General features: G+C 38.0%; 1 protein-coding gene across 2 annotated transcripts in view; it reads right to left on the bottom strand.

Annotated features, from left to right (window-relative positions):
- The window catches only part of CPEB4 (cytoplasmic polyadenylation element binding protein 4), a 63,182-nt gene that overhangs the window by 30,224 nt on the left and 16,343 nt on the right, over positions 1–16,615 (bottom strand). For both annotated transcript variants that reach the window (XM_060144216.1, XM_060144217.1), the window contains exon 2: positions 14,269–14,350. In XM_060144216.1, coding sequence (XP_060000199.1) covers positions 14,269–14,350 — 82 coding nt within the window. The remainder of the gene's footprint in view (positions 1–14,268; positions 14,351–16,615) is intronic.

Here is a 16,615-nt window from a genome sequence, read left to right as displayed (position 1 = left end):
CAAGGAATGATAACAGGGGATAACTCTGCAAGGTTGTCTAAAATATAGCCATGCAGTCCAAAGAAGTGACAAGAAGCATGAAATTCTGGGTTAGTATTTTTATTGACTCACAGTATAAAAACCTAGACACTCCAACAAAAAAGGAGAGGTTTTCAGTGGACATCATTAAAAATTTCTCATAGGGAAAGGATAGGCATGGACTTAGGTCCATTTCTAAAACCGATTAAAAGGTTTATGCACATGACACAACACACACACACACACACACACACACACACACACACACACATACACACACATACATACATACACACATATACATTACTTGTTATTGTTTAACTAGAGATGCTTCTCCTGATTTTGCTCCTGCTAATTTTATTTAGCTCATATCTAAGTAAGCCAAAGCTATACTGCCATAAATAATTTTTTAAAGGAGGTGCTGTAACTGCCTTTCTGCATCTGCTGTTTTTACCAACACTGCCTGAGACTTGCAGCAAGATGGCGCTGTGGGGGCCTGGATGACGCAAGCAAGGTCCAAGAAATGTGGAATAAATTCAATTTCTGAATACCAGCTTTATACTCACACAAACGCAGAACACGTATCAATATGAACTAATAAAAATGTGCTCACTATGTTCTATCATTTAATGATACAAGGATAATCATTTTTAATAATTTCTTCCAATGACCTAAAAGTAACTCCCCAAATCATAATCAGTAACCTTATTCTACCCCCTGACCTATCTGTGATACAACCGACTTCCAGTAAAGACGTTTCCACTCAAAACTACAAAGGAGACACTGGCTGGGGCTGACATCAACTGGATGGAGAGTCTTGCCCCCTCCAAAAGAGCCATTTAAATTACACACAGTTTAGGCTACACAAAACCCCTCTCCAGGACAGATTTGACTTTCAGTTTAAAGACCGGGGCTTGTAAAAAATACTTGAATTCTCTTGCCTACCTCTCTAGGTTCATCTCTCACAATGCCATTTCCCTTCCCACATGAGGTACTCTGCACGTTCAGAACTACGAGCCCATTAACTTTTACTTCTGGGTCCCTCCCTCTGTCTGGAACGCCTTCCTTTCTCTCTGGCCCCAGTATTTCACCACTCAAGCCTCCGCCGTTCTGTCCAGGTAGCTTCTTTCTTAGGCCTCACATCCTATGGAAAGTCCCTGCCTCAAGCCACGGGCTCCCTGGTTCAGACAGCCTTATGGGCTCCATAGAGCACGCTTTACACTTATTATGCTATATATATATATATATATATATATATATATATATATATATTTTTTTTTTTTTTTTTTTTTTGCGGTACGCGGGCCTCTCACTGTTGTGGCCTCTCCCGTTGCGGAGCACAGGCTCCAGACGCGCAGGCTCAGCGGCCATGGCTCACGGGCCCAGCTGCTCCGCGGCATGTGGGATCTTCCCGGACCGGGGCACGAACCCGTGTCCCCTGCATCGGCAGGCGGACTCTCAACCACTGCGCCACCAAGGAAGCCCTATACTATATTTAAATCACCTATCTCTAAGCTCTGTTCCTAGTCTAGGGCAACAAAATCTTTGAGGATAGATTTCACATCTTGCATCCCAGAGCTTAGAGCAGAGAAACGTACTCAATAAATAGCTGTTGAATAAGTGAATAAAACAAAGCTAGCAGCTGGTGGTCTCTCTGCCATGAAACACCCAGTGAAAAGTGCAGAGTTGGACCAATCCCATCTTGTGAGCTAGGTCAAATTACTCAGTTTCTCTGAAGTAAAACAGAGATATTTCTATTTACATGTGACAAATTCATGAGATAATTTTTGCAGAAAGCCCAGAAAATTCTCCCAGTATAGAGTATGTGCTCAATTAATATTAATTCCTTTTCTGTCACTGACTTATAAGCCAAAGATAACCAACAGTTTTCTACTTGTGAGAGAAAGAAAGGAAGGATTCCTCTTAGCCAAATAAGACCCAAACTGGAACCTTGGAGAAGGGAGTGGCTATCTGCGGGATTTTTGGCTTCAGAGAAATGAGAGTTTGCTAACGTTCTGAGTTACAAACAAGCATATCACTCTTCTCTGGGGGAGAGAAGAGAAAAAACCTAACTCTTTACTTTTATGATAGCCAAACAGGCAAAGTAGCAGAAATATTTTAGGAAATGTGAAAATTCAAAGGAACTTAAAAATGTTCCTTTTAACAAAAGCCAAGGAGGATCTCTTCTGTACCAATAGCTCAGATCTAATTTTTCAATTGTGATCGGATAGCTGAAAACCAGAATGTATAGTGGCCAAAAAAAAAAAAAAAGAAAAGAACCTCTATCTTTAAGGTAAGTAAAGCAATGGGATTTGTTTCTACAGATTGAGGAAGGGTTCGGAATAAAAGAAGGTTTCATAACAAAAGAAGGTTTGCTTTGACTATAACTCAGGGCAGGTGCAAAGATGGAAGATCTAAAAGCATCTAAGAATTTCAGGCAGAAGGGAATGTCTAGAGAGTCACTAGCAAAGAGCTGACCCAATTAAGGAATTTGAAAGATTTCCTACTGCCAGTAAATCTAACAACAAACCAGCAAGCAGGAAGGCAGGCTATTTTTATCCCTGCCAGAGGCCTTCTGACTCTGGATGCTGCATTTAGAGGACAGAGCAACAAGATAACTTGCCTTAAGAGGATGTTATGATACCAGTGATTAATGGCAATATTTTAAGCTTTAAAAAATTAGGCATAGTTTTTATCCGCAGTAAACCAGCCAAAGCCAGTTAAAAAAAAAAAAAGATAATATAATGGAAAGGAAAGTGGAAAAACAGACCAATGGATAGTAGAAAAGCTGTAATAATCCAGAAACAAAGCCAAGGCAGTAAATTAAAATTCTACCTTGCAAAAAGGTTGATTAAAAGAAGCATGTGTTGTAAGAGACATATTTTAAAAGAACCAGTGAATAAAAATAAATAATTGTAGAAGTGGCCAGAAGGTAAAGATGATGTTGAGCAACGGCTCTCTGTACTGACATGAAGAAGACCAAGACAAACTTAGGAAACCCCTAGGTACTATAAACTAAGTTACTTGCAAATGATTGAGAACTTTAGAGATGAAATAAGCCATTCTTAACACTGGTTACTTAAGTGCAAACCCCAAAAAGCCATCAGCAAAGTCAGTAGTTGGCTTTCTGCATACGTATCATCAACCCTAATCACTTACTTAATATAAATTCTGATGACTTTATTGAACCTTCATGAAGAATGCACTTGGATTTCATGCCTAACCTGATTTCATCTTTTGTTGTCTCAAAAGGCCAGTTCTTATTTTCCTTTATCAATACTAAAGGCACTGAGTCTTCCTCGTATTAATTAGCCCTCAAAACTAAAAAACAGGCTGTTCAAAGATAACTGCAAATTATTTGGAGAATAAGTTGCATGAGGCCAAGAGTCTTCGTTTTTATTTCCTGATATATCCCAACAGCCTGAAACAGTGCTTGATATTTATTTGTTTTAAGAACAGCCTCCCACAGCTTCAGACTTTACATACATATCTAAAGTGGTTCTCAAAGTAGAGTGAGGCTGAGGTTGAGAAGGGAAGAGAGTCTATCTGAATCACTTCCAGAACACATATGCTTAAGTCTCATGACAGACCTGGTGAATCAGAATCAGCGAAAAGAATAAGCCAGCTTGGAAAAGTTCCCTCAGTGATTCTATTTTGACCTCCACCCTCCAAGAGACACCCTTCAATAAGAAATCAGCAGGTGTGAGATCTGAATCTTTTACAGAAGATTATGATAAAATACAGATTTTAAATTCTGTCCCCAGTCTCCTACAGAGAAATTAAGAAACCTGAATGCCTGCTCTCTGTCTAAAGTATACTAAGACAAACTTTTTTAATGTTTGTTTCCCTCACAAATGCTACACAATAAATACCTAAGCTACTGAACCAGAAGTCAGAGGCTATGTGTTCCTATCTTGATTCTCTAGGCACCAGTTAGTCGAGTGACTTTACAAAAGCGGTTGTATCTCTCTGAACTGCAGTTTCTGCAACCGTATATTGGAGATCGCAAAACTCACATGGAAGGTTATTGTAAGGATTTAAATTAGAGATAATTCTCAGAAGTGGCAAAGAATAAAAGCCAGAGAAATGGTATCAGAAGTAACTGCCCTTTCACTTGAAACTGGTTGTTAACACTGTTTCCTATACAGAATGTCCACGTCCACCTCAAAAAACAAATATGTAGCTCAGCATCAAATGTGTCCTGTGGTCTACTACTACTCGGGACACGGAATACACTCAAATGTGTGTGGAGCTGGAATACAAGCAGAAGCTAAAATGTAAGGTACTTCCAAACCATGTGGTTGAAGAAAGCCATCTCCCCCTCCTAACAAGGGCTACCATGTTACTCCACTCCAGGGCGCACCCCTCCTGTCACAGGGCTCCCCCTGCCCCCTGGCACTGTGCCAGATGTAGCCTGACAAGTCCACACTCCTAGACATGCCTCAAAAGGCAATAAGATGGCTTCAGATGCCAGAGACAACATTCCAAAATGCTACTTGGTGGAGATGATAATCTAGGATAAGGTAAGCGACGACTCCTCACTCCTCTTTGTCCTCGTCCCCACTATTTCCTCTATTAAATTCCTTTTTTTGTTATGTTCTTTTTTGGTAATGGGGGACATTCTAATGGTAGGAGTTTAAAGCGGAACAATTAGAGAAGTTCTCTACAGCAGTGTGTTTCATAACCTTCCATGATTATTAAGACCTACTTCAATCAAAATATTTCAGAGAGGCTCCCCACCATAACACCTGAAGCCCTCAAGCCCCACGCCAGTGGATACTACAAGTAAAACAACCACAACAAAAACCCTTAATAATAAAAGGCTACTATGAATTCAGCAACACCTTTAAATATATTTTCATTGTATTACATCAGCATCCATGTGCTTTTGGAGGATAATCATGCAACACATACATGACAAATCTATCAACTAACTAGAATGCTTGGTTCTAATAGGTTCCTAGACCCCATCAAGTAATTCCCATGGCTGAAGAGGCCCGTGGTCCACAAATTGAGAACAGAAACATTATATCAAGCCAAGTTTAAACAACTGCTTCCTTGACATAGTATTTTTGGGCCTATCTCAAAAAGAAAAAATGCAGTCTAGAAACAAAGCCTTCACTCAACTGAATAAATTTGATTGATTTCTGGTTCTATCCCTTCTTACAAGCTACTCAATATTAAATGCTGCCACACCCCAACTCACATGAAATCCATGATACTTTCAGTCATTCAACTATAAAAACCTTCAACTTTGTCACTGAGAAATACCATGCCAGAGAGACTGCGTGGAATTGCTGATAGCAACTTAAAGATCACTAAATTCAATCCCTCCATTTCCTCCTGCAGGTAGAGAAACCAGGATCTAGAGGGAAGTGACTGACATAAGCCATGTAACTGTTAATGGCAAAACCAGGTCTTAATACACTCCTAAATGCTTCTCTTTATTTCTAACAATTTGGGAAAGTCTATTATAAGCTAACAACTTCTGATCTTTTACAATAAAGAGATCAAGTGGCCAATTTAAATATCTCCATTTAATTAACCATGCCAGACATTTATTATTTGGAATACTATAGCCAGTAGAAGTTAGACTTTTTTTCTTTTTTAGATTCTTTATACTAATTAACACTAATTACTCATGGCTGCTCTTCAGAATGAAGATCTGCACTTTAGTGCTGGTTTCTCAAGAATTAAAAAAGGGTCCTCTAATTGGTTGATTCCTCCTTCTCTTCCCAATGCATAACAACTGGCATCAGCCCAGTTGGATTCCAAAGAGATTATGGAACTGCTCTCCCTTCGGAATTCCACTAATGTTCTTAATTGACTGGTTACCAGGTAATACCCAGAATAAAACAAAGCCTTGCTTTTAGAACAGAGTGTGCTAGTGTGGGACTGAATTCAGACTCGGTCTATCAGACAAGATAATGAAGCCCAGAGTCAGCCTAGCCATCTCCATATCTGATTTGAAAAGTAGTAACTAGTTTAAAACTAGCTAAAAGGTATTCCTTTTGCAAATTTTTACTGCTGAACAGCAACAAATGCATCAAGTTTTTTCTCTTTTCCCTCCTGTAACTTAGGTAATGAGGATAGTGGCAACATGAGGGGAAAAAACTAAGGAGTAGTGAATAAAGAAATTCACAAATCAGGTATACACAGCTGCTAAGTGAATCAACTGCCTACAATATTCAGGTAGAAATTCCATGCATGTCAGGAAGAAATAATTTTGTGGCACAATTGTGCAACTATTCTGCTTCCTGTTGTTAAATTGAATGCAAAGAGAATCTTGCATATTTTTATGACAGCTATGAATCAGGTGGCATTGCTTCCACTCCCTTAAAGTCAGCAAATAACATATTCCAGGATTATATAACAGGATTAAAGAAAGTCTTAAGACCTTCACAGACAACTCACCATTGTATTTACTCCATAATCAAAAGGGCTTTCATTATGCAGATTATTAGCATATAGGGCTGTTCTAGTAGCTGTCAGGAAATGAAACAGCAAGTCACCTCTCTACAGAATTTTATAATATAGAAGGAAAAAACAGAAAAATAATAAGTGACACTATCAAAAGGTACAATATATTATTAATTTGGACATGGTGCATGAACAAAACGGATCTCTATAAATGTTCTGGACCTCCTTCTACTTTTTTACACGGTAGGGAGGTCCCTAATATTTGACACTGACAAACTGCTGACAAAATCTGAAAACCTTACTACTTGAATTTATTCAGATTTCATTTCTGAATGGAAAATATTTTTGTCTGTCCACATGGTAATATCTATACTTACTAAGCTGTACACAGTACTTAGTGTGAAAATGTACAAGATCACAGAAAAGCACTCACTAATTTGCTACCTGACTGCTGCTTGTTTTTTGATTTGGTATTTCTAAGTGTTAACTGTCACATATAGTTTATTCCTTTACCAATCCCTGCCCTGAATGTGAGTCTAACAAAATCAAGTTACAACGGCCATAAAGTACGTGAGCCTTAATACAGTTGTAAAGAAAAAAAAAAAAAGTTAATCAGTTAAGAGCACCTTTGAAAGAAATCGTTAGGCTCTTCAACCTTCTAATAACATAAAAAGTTTACTGTCATTTTCCCCTCTGTCCCCCTTTACCCTCATCTCTCACCCAGGTAAAAGCAGAGTTGCCACAATGTTTTAAGATACCTACTCAGTTTTCCTGGGCTCAAGACTCTCTGTGCTCAATGTTCAGAATTAAGATAAGGGACTGCTTGAGTAATTATGGGCCCCCATCACCGATGACATACGACAAATTCCCCCTTTGTGACAACTGCTCGTATGATTTTCGGAACAAATAAGAACAAGGGTCAATATTCTATCACAAACACATGGAGGGCAGAGGACAGAGGATCACTACTTTGTACTTACCAGTACATATTATATAAAAAATCGGGCAGATGAGGATCTGGCCAAGGCACAGGAGCATTTAGTATGAACCAAGTTGGTTTCACTTCAGAGCCTAGAGTAAGGAAGACTTCAATCCAAGGCTACGAGCGCATCCGTGTTCACAAACATCACATTTTGTCCTCCCAGGCATTGCCCTTTCCCCTCCTCCCCTTGAAAAATTTAAAACAAAATACAACAAAGCAAAAAACAACAGCAATCCTCAACGTGGAAAAGTATAGTCACACAGTTTGAAACCGACACCTCTGTAAACTCTGCCTGCACTGTGCTGTGAGGAATCAGAAAAATCCTGACCAACAGTAAACCAAAAAGGAGACAGTGGGTCCGAATTACGAATACACCCTGCACCAGTAATACGCAGAAAATCATGCCCCACCACTTTGCCCCCTTCTTCCTCACAAAGGAAGTTACCTCAACACAGAAGCCCAGGTCCCATCCTACGGCACAACTAAGTCAAGCAAAAGAGAAAGACTGTTTAGGATGTTCCATTTCAGCAGTCAGGAAAGGGAGAGTGGGGAAGGAGAGGAAACCACCTCACTTCTAACAGCCACACGCGAAGTTCAGCTGTAGCCACGTTTATGAACTGTATTCTTTGCTGTGTGCCTTACTCCATTACTCATGAAGCTTCTAGGCGTAAGGCAATTTTCTGCTCCCCAGAGACTGCAGCCACTCCCCTGCTATGCTGCTTTGAATTACTTGGTATCACCCAAGCAGAGCAAGAAAGAACCAGCCGAGTTCAGGAAGGCTCCAGCCAGGTTTGCAGGGCTGCTGCCTGGAAGACACTGAATCTTCAACACTTGTAATATTTAAAGCTCCCCCAATTCACCAGAAGACATCTGATACCACATAATGGTAATTTGTTAAGAAGGAGAAATTTGATTATGAATCCAAGTAAAATTTAGCCGTTTTGCTTTAACCGTGTCTTCTTTATGGTACTTTGTATCATGGCCCATTAAATATCCCTTGAAGAAAAACGTCCATCTAATCCTTTAAAAAGGTGACTGGGGAGTGGGGTGCAGAGCAGTGCATAGTTGTCTCTCCTCAAATTGCCACAGGCAAACTGATTTAAATAGGAAAAGGTTAAATACTGTAAGAGATTACATCTCCCCACAACTATTTCAAATAAATCATTTAAATAATATTACAGCAACAGAACTTATTCGGTAAAAGTTCCTTTCATTTTTTAGAACTGTATTTACTCTGAAACTCAGATTTATAACTGAATGATATTAAATTTAGTCCTATTGTCAGCAATTCTCATGGGAGTTTTCCAGAGCTATCTCAGTGTACACAAAGTCAGTATATAATATCTGTTCAAAACATCTGTATCGGTATACAACATCTGTTCTTGAAAATACTGAGCTAAGTGACTGCAATTTGGAGTATAGGAATATTAAAACAATTGTGGATCGAAGGAAAATTTAAGGTTTTCTGGTTATTATTTATGATATCTTTTTAAAGCAGCACTAACTTTATTCCTTCCCCTACTGTAAAGATATAGAATTTAAATAATTATCCCAACAGTCACTCTCTCCCACAGTGACATAAAAAATCTTATAGAAAATTAACAAAACTGGCTTTGTGTACTAAACTTTCAACTGAGTTTCATGATTTTCTTCTAGAGATTATTATAAATGGTTCTGCTTAGCAGCAAAGAAAAGAGGCACAGATGGAATCATCACTTGCCCACTCGTTGAAGCATTTGTTTCAAACAAATTCACAGCCATGAAAAATAGTTTGGAGAGGGCCCCTAATTTAATGTGTAGATAAGGAAAAAAAAATCTCAGAAGTATTTTAAAATGCAAGGTCACAGTACCTTCAGCAGTCTGGAATTAAATGCATAGCATTTTTGGAGTAGGTCCAGCTCTTAAAATAAGTTCTTATTAAATTAATGCATGAGGCAAGTGAGGCAGTAAGGTCTAACACACTCCCACTACTTACTTGACTGACATATGCAATAGGTTTCTCGGGCACAACGGGAATATGTAAAAGACTGGCACTTTAAACAACTTGCATTTCTGAATGCAATCATCATTGCCCACATGCAAATTAAGTATTTAAAATGCCTGAAACTCAGAGGGACTGGGGTAGATATGCTGAGCTTCCCCTTCCAAAAACTGGAAGCAAGATACTTCCTATAACAATATGAAGAGTGGAAGACTCTAATTTCACAGTATTCTGAAGAAAAATAAAATGATATTCTGATTCATAATTTAGTTAATTAATATCTGAAGAACAACTATATAATGTTTTGACAATTTACAGATTGCCTTTGTTCTCTCAATAATTTTGCTGTCTCATTTGGCTTTCTAGTGAAATGAAGCAAACTGGATATTAAATTGTTTTCATATATATGATTTAAAACACTCAACCACTACTATGAAACTCTGAATTGTTCTACTCTGACATCTGATAATTTTCAAATACTCGTTTTTGTCTCTTTATTCCAGTGCTGTCTCCCTCTGCTTCCATTCCATGAACTACTGCTTCTTGGTTTATACATATATTCCTTTATTCCCTTCACATACAGGAAAGAAAATTTTAAAAGTCTCCTTAATTTTTAGAGGTTTCTCCTACTGTACACTGAATGTAATACCACTTCATGAATCTTTATTTCACTGTGTCCAAACTATGCTTCATAAGGGCTGAAAACAGATGCACTCGCACGTGTTTTTAATCGATTTCATGCTGCTCCATTTCTAAACAATAAGTAGCAATTTCACAGGCAGGAAAAAACATAAATAACAGTAAGATACAATACCTCCCAAATAATCATCTCAGCATCTACAATAGTAAAAGATTTTCCTGTCCAGGTGAAGAAAATACTTGATAAGCCTAATAATTATAGTAGCAATGCACAAGCTGCCATCTCAGAGATCAAAATTCAAAAATTAGTCTACAGAGCAGGCTCTTAGCTTGTAAGACTGGGTGTGCAGTGAGGAAAATGAAATCGTTCTCTGGGGAAGAAGTGCTACAGACTGTCACTTGTGTTGGTTATGGAGAAGGCAGTACATAATTTTGTGGATAAAAATACTACATACAGACATGCCAGCTGATCAGTGAAAGGACATGGAGATAAGGCAGAGGGAGGACCCTTTTCTTCTCCAAGAGGTAAACCTCTGTACATGGAGAAAATGACAGTAGCCTTAAAATTCTTAGAAAAACTATTTTTAAATGAACTGTAAATATATATATATATAAATTATGAAATGAAGGCTAGCTATTTGTTTGCACATTTCTTTAAAAAAAAAAAGGTTGCTAAACAAGCCAACTGGAATCAACAGCATATTCATAAAAGATAAACTCAAAAATTATATTTGAAAGTTCCTAGGCATATTAACATCTTGTCTGTTGATGGCAAAAATAAAATAAAATTTTAAACCCACTTCATTAAGGGAGATTTTTTTCTTTTTTCCCAAAAGGAAAAGGCAAATTCAATTTGGGGTTTCTTTTTTTTAATTTAAATAAATAATACAGCCTTAACGACTTCATTCAATTGACAGGTCTTGTATCAATTTTAGGCTTCATTATTTAAACACATACACACAAACGACATATCTACGAGGAATTGCAAATGAAAATAAAAATAAATGAAAAACAACAACAACAACAATAAATAAATAAATAAAGTCATTCATAATATATTTTATAGTTATTTTTAAGATAAAACTAACCCAAATATAAAACCTGCCTCCATATGATAGTTTTTTAAAAACAATTTTCAAATTAATTTTTTGAAAGGCATATTATTCTATACTAGTCTCATAGAAATAATGCCCATTTTCTGTTTTATCTGTTTCTAAGGAAGCAGAGCACATGAAGAGGCTATTTATTCATTTTCAAAATGGACAGGCAGTTTTATATACTTACTTTAAAAGGACAATGTGTTAGATTTTTTTAAAGATATTCAGCTTTTATTATCACCTTTAAACAAAATTTCACAATAGAACCACTGTTAAAATCAAACACAGTTTTCCTAAAATAGCTATCTAAATCAGAGGCGAGTTTGACAAGAAATAAAGTATTCCCCTGAGCAAAACTGCACTGCGATAGACTACAATGGTATAAAGTTCATCATCTTGGTTTAAAAAAAAAAAAATCAAGCATAACTGCAGTCTGGCATTTTAGGACCATGAACTCATCTGTGAATTCCTTACTTCTCTTAGAAGGAAAAAATACACAAAGTTCATTTAATATGCTTAAGTCTCCTTGGCACTCATATTGAAACCGGTTTTCTCATTTGATAAGCATGAAAACAGACTTAATAGATGTTTAGTAATACTCGATACCATTTATTGAGTGTCTTCTCAATGAACTGGCAGTATGCTGTATTTTACAGACATATGATATCATTTAATCCTCATAACTACCACAAGACTGTAGTGGCAGAATGGCAATTTATTTTTTTATTCATTTTTTTTTTATGGTACGCGGGCCTCTCACTGTTGTGGCCTTTCCTGTTGCGGAGCACAGGCTCCGGTCGCGCAGGCTCAGCGGCCATGGCTCACGGGCACGTGGGATCCTCCCGGACCGGGGCAAGAACCCGCATCCCCTGCATCGGCAGGCGGACTCTCAACCACTGCGCCACCAGGGGAGCCCCAGAATGGCAATTTAAATCCAGGTCTATGTGACTGCAAGACCCATGGTCCTTCCATCATGCCACACTTCCTCTTTTATGTCATAATTTCACAAAACATTTGTGTTCCCACGTTAGGTCAATCAGTTAATTTTTTCTGTCACCAGACTTAACTTTTAATTATCTCTACAGAATCAGCCTAAAGAAACCTAATTTAGGTAAAAAGTGGTAAGAATAAATTTAAAAGGGAATATAGAATAAAGGCAGAAGTTTACACAATGAGCCACTTAGCAAACTAGAAGAAAAAATAAACCTGAGTTGTCCTCACTGTATCCGATAAACCAAGGAAATGTTGTTAATCCTATTAGAATAATGTGTGCAAACTCTTACATAAATACTAGTTAGAAGCTTACTTCTTAGAAGCATCACATAATAAAGTGTTTATACTGCTGCCATTTGTAAACTGTTTTCTCTGATAAAAGACATAGGTACTTATCATGAAAATGAGTTCTAATTATTATCCCTATTATCTAGTACATAAGAGAAGAGGCTCTCAAAAAAAAAAAGTTGCTGAGGAAATCAATTAAGGAAAAAAACTGTCCTTTAGAAACTTTTTCTGTACTTAACTTTTAATTCTGAAACAAGCATAGATTCACATCAAGTTACAAAGAGTAGTACAGAGAGCTTCTGTGTACCCTTTTTCCAGTGTTCTCAACTGGGAACATCTTACATAACTATAGTACAAAACCAGGAAAGTGAGACTGTATAATTCACAGACTACTCGGATTTCTCCTTTAGCTACTTTATTTTAAAGTGTGCAGTTTTTCTGGTGCTAGACAGGGCCTTAGACTCTCCTAATTTTTCTGATGGGAAAACAAAGGTTCGAAGAGGCTGAAGGACTAGCCAAAGTCAGAATGCTAAGAAGTGACCAAAAAAAAAAAAGCCAATTCTGAGAGACCTCTTTCCTCAGAAACAAAGTATGCAATCAGATTACAGGCCATCAGAATTCCCTGAGGAATTCAGTCAAGCCCTTCAAAATAATCCCACTTCAAAGTTAGTTCATCAGATGGACACATATTTTTTCACATATTATTTTTCATTTCTCCAGACCTCAAAAAAATTCCTCATAAAAAAATTTATTGTTATAGGTTTGCTGAAAAATAGTTTTACTGCATCAGTAATATGATAAACCAAACTCAAAGGAAAACTAGGCCAAGCTGGTTACCACTTGAAGTCACAGGCTCTTTGCCACCTTTGATCCCAGCACAAAGCTGTGTTGGCACAAAGCAGGCTCAGAAACATTGGACGAATGAATGAATGAGCGAACGAACAAACAACTTGTGACAGGACCAAATATATCAAACAACCCAAATGTCTTTAAAAAATAAATAAATAAACTCTTCAGTCTAGTAAAACGAGATTTTTTGCAGAAAAATATTTTATTTTGTGGGGTAGTTTTCACAAAATCAGAGCTAGAATGGCCCTTAGAGAACATCTAATCTGCTCATTCTCAACTCTGGCTACACATGAACATCACGTGAGACACTAAAAAATATCATAAGCCCCACCCCACACTTGGGATGGGGTCCAGGCACCTGTATTTTTAAAGCTCCCCATTATTAAGTCCCTTACCATAAGAGTGGTTCTAAGTCCCCTATTAAAGATGAAGGAATTGAGGCCTAGTCAAACTGCAATATCTTATTCAGGGTAAAAGAATTGAGACCAGAATCCAAGTGGGAATAGCACTATTTTTTTTAACATAATACAGAAAAAGTATTTCAAGAACTACAAAGCTTCATTTTAACTTTGAAACTGTTGGCCATTTTAAAAAACATGAAACTAGGCCAAAAAATCTATCAACATTGGAACTCTTCCTAGTGTATAGGCACTGTCATTGGTGAACAGACATAAAGGTTTTGCGGCACTTAGCAGGTTTTGCCTGAGAGATTAAAAAAAAAAAAATTAGGAGTATGGTTCCCATCTTTCCAGTTAACTGCCCTCCCTTAGCAATTAGTAACTCTTGTAGGTAGTTCCTTAATTGGTATTGTGAAGGGCTTACAGCGGATGCGCATAAAATGTTTGTTTTTGAACAAAAAGAGGTACATGTATAAAATTGATGGAACTGACTGGATATAAAATATGAATCTATAATATTTGCCATATTGCTCATCATGTTACATAGGTAATACACATTTTAAACTATTTACTAAAATCAAATAGTTACATTTGGAAAATTACCTTTAATCGAATCATTTTCAGCTCTCATTATGTCAATGAGTGAACTCTCCAGTGAGTGCATGTCAAAAGTCCTGGGACGATCCTGTAAACACAAACAGCCACAAACCACTTTTAAGACAGCATTTAATTATAAAAGAGGATAAGAAGCTGTATTTGATGGGACACATCAAAAAGTGGCAATTTTCCTCCCTCTCTGTATAAGGCACTTTATTACTACATTTTATTTTTAACATTTCCAAAACACCAAAACCACAAAAGTTAGGTACCCAGGGCTCAGCAAAGATTGATTTGATTTCTAATAATAATTTCAATAATTTTCATATGATTAAGAATATTAAATAAATGTAAAAATAGAATTCATAATCTTTCTCTGTCACTTAAGATTGCAGTCATGTGGCAAAGCTTCCCAAACTTGCTCCAGCAGTAATCTACTAAGGTGGCATCTACATGTGCTATTCAGAATAGCTATATTTACTTATAAGCCAAGATCTGAAAATAATCATCAAATGTCTGTAAGACCACTAAGTGGTCTTACAAAGTATTCTTGCGCAAGTATGTGCAAAGTATTCTTGATTTTTCTGCCATTAAAGGAAAGACAGGGTGTGGAGAACACTGCTGGTCTAAACCCCGGCTTAATGAAATGCACTTCATGAGTGGGTGAGGAATCTGAAAATATACAACCACCCCAACTGCTGGGGCATTCTTCAGGACAAAAAGTACTGGAGATAACTAAAATTAAAGTTTAGCTTGACAGTGAAAAGTAGATGAAAAAGTTTTCAAGTTAAATACTGAAGGGGAAGAAGTAATACATGTTTCTGACCCACCTTAAGAATAAATACACACATTAACACATATAAAGACCACAGCAAGGGTATTAAAGAAAAGGAGGTCTCCAAAGCCCTCTTTATTACATTTTCTCTCTCATTACTTTTTTTTTTTTTGGCGGTACGTGGGCCTCTCACTGTTGTGGCCTCTCCCATTGCGGAGCACAGGCTCCGGACGTGCAGGCTCAGCGGCCATGGCTCACGGGCCCAGCCACTCCGTGGCATGTGGGATCTTCCCGGACCGGGTCATGAACCCGTGTCCCCTGCATCGGCAGGCGGACTCTCAACCACTGCACCACCAGGGAAGCCCTCTCTCATTACTTTCTAACTCAAAGCTTTGGCTTTGTAAAAGGATTCGCCTCATTTTATCCCTTTTTTTTTTTTCCACGCTTGTTGGGATCTCACTTCTCCGCCTTCCAGCTTCTCTAGAACTTTAAGGTTGATAGGGCAAAAGTAGTCCTTTTGATCATCCTGACATTTCTCCTTTGTCCTTCCATAACACTACTCACCCTGTACTATTATTATCCTTCCATAAAATAGGGACCACCCCTCCTGACCCCACCCACCACACAGATATCCAGTAATATTCACTGAATTGTTTTAGGATACAAACTTTTTTTTTTTACTTCTGCAACCTGAGGGGTCCAAGGGCAGTTACACTGGGATATAATCCATATTTAAAGTAGAGAGCATTACAGGTTTTTTTCCCCGGGGTGGTGGGGGATGAAGATGGGAGGGGAGCAGATGCCTTAACATGCTCTTCGGCTCCAAACTGGTATGGCTCTTCCAGAATATCTTTCCCACTTTTCCTCCTGATCCTTTCCTCATTGTCCTCATCTTCTCAATACGGTCCATAGAGAGGCAGGAGGACAGGTGGCCAGAATGAGAATTTCTAAGATTAGTGTTCACAAAAAGGAAAAACTCTTCTGTTTTTATCCTTCCTCATCTCACGCCCTGAATTAAATCAAAACTTTATTGCACATTCTTTCGGAAGCCAAGTGGATTTGAGGCATAACTGGAGAAACAAGTTAAGACAAAATTCCGCTATCTCTTTCTGCAGTAGTTGGATTTGTCCTCCCTCCAACAATCTATGCACCACACTCAAAATCAGGCCAGCCACTATCTCTTCTCCACAACAAAACCAGTCTTGGAGACACTAATGCTCAGTGTCTGTTCCCTTGCCTATGTTCTCTGTCAGTTTCCCAAGGGTAGGAAGTATGTCTTACATCAAAAGTTCCCAATGTTTGTAACTCCCAAAGGGTGATGGGTGTGCCAAGATATCATCTCCTCAACCCACAGGACTGCCCAGAGGGCCTGATGTGGCAGGAACTCCCTGGCAGATGATTTCTATTTCTATATTATCATTTTCTATGCGTGCCATGATGTGAAACAGGTTGAGAAGCCTTGTTCCACATATCTGTATCACTGTGCCTCACACAGGGCCTGGCAGCTTAGAAAGCCTGCGTATGTTTCCTCAACTGAGGAATGAATGAATTCCTTCAAGTAGTTTATTTTAAATGTTG

The sequence above is a fragment of the Lagenorhynchus albirostris genome, chromosome 3 (genome assembly GCF_949774975.1).
Source record: "Lagenorhynchus albirostris chromosome 3, mLagAlb1.1, whole genome shotgun sequence".
In the NCBI taxonomy this organism is placed as follows: Eukaryota; Metazoa; Chordata; class Mammalia; order Artiodactyla; family Delphinidae; genus Lagenorhynchus; species Lagenorhynchus albirostris.
This window is presented reverse-complemented; position numbering and strand designations above follow the sequence as displayed.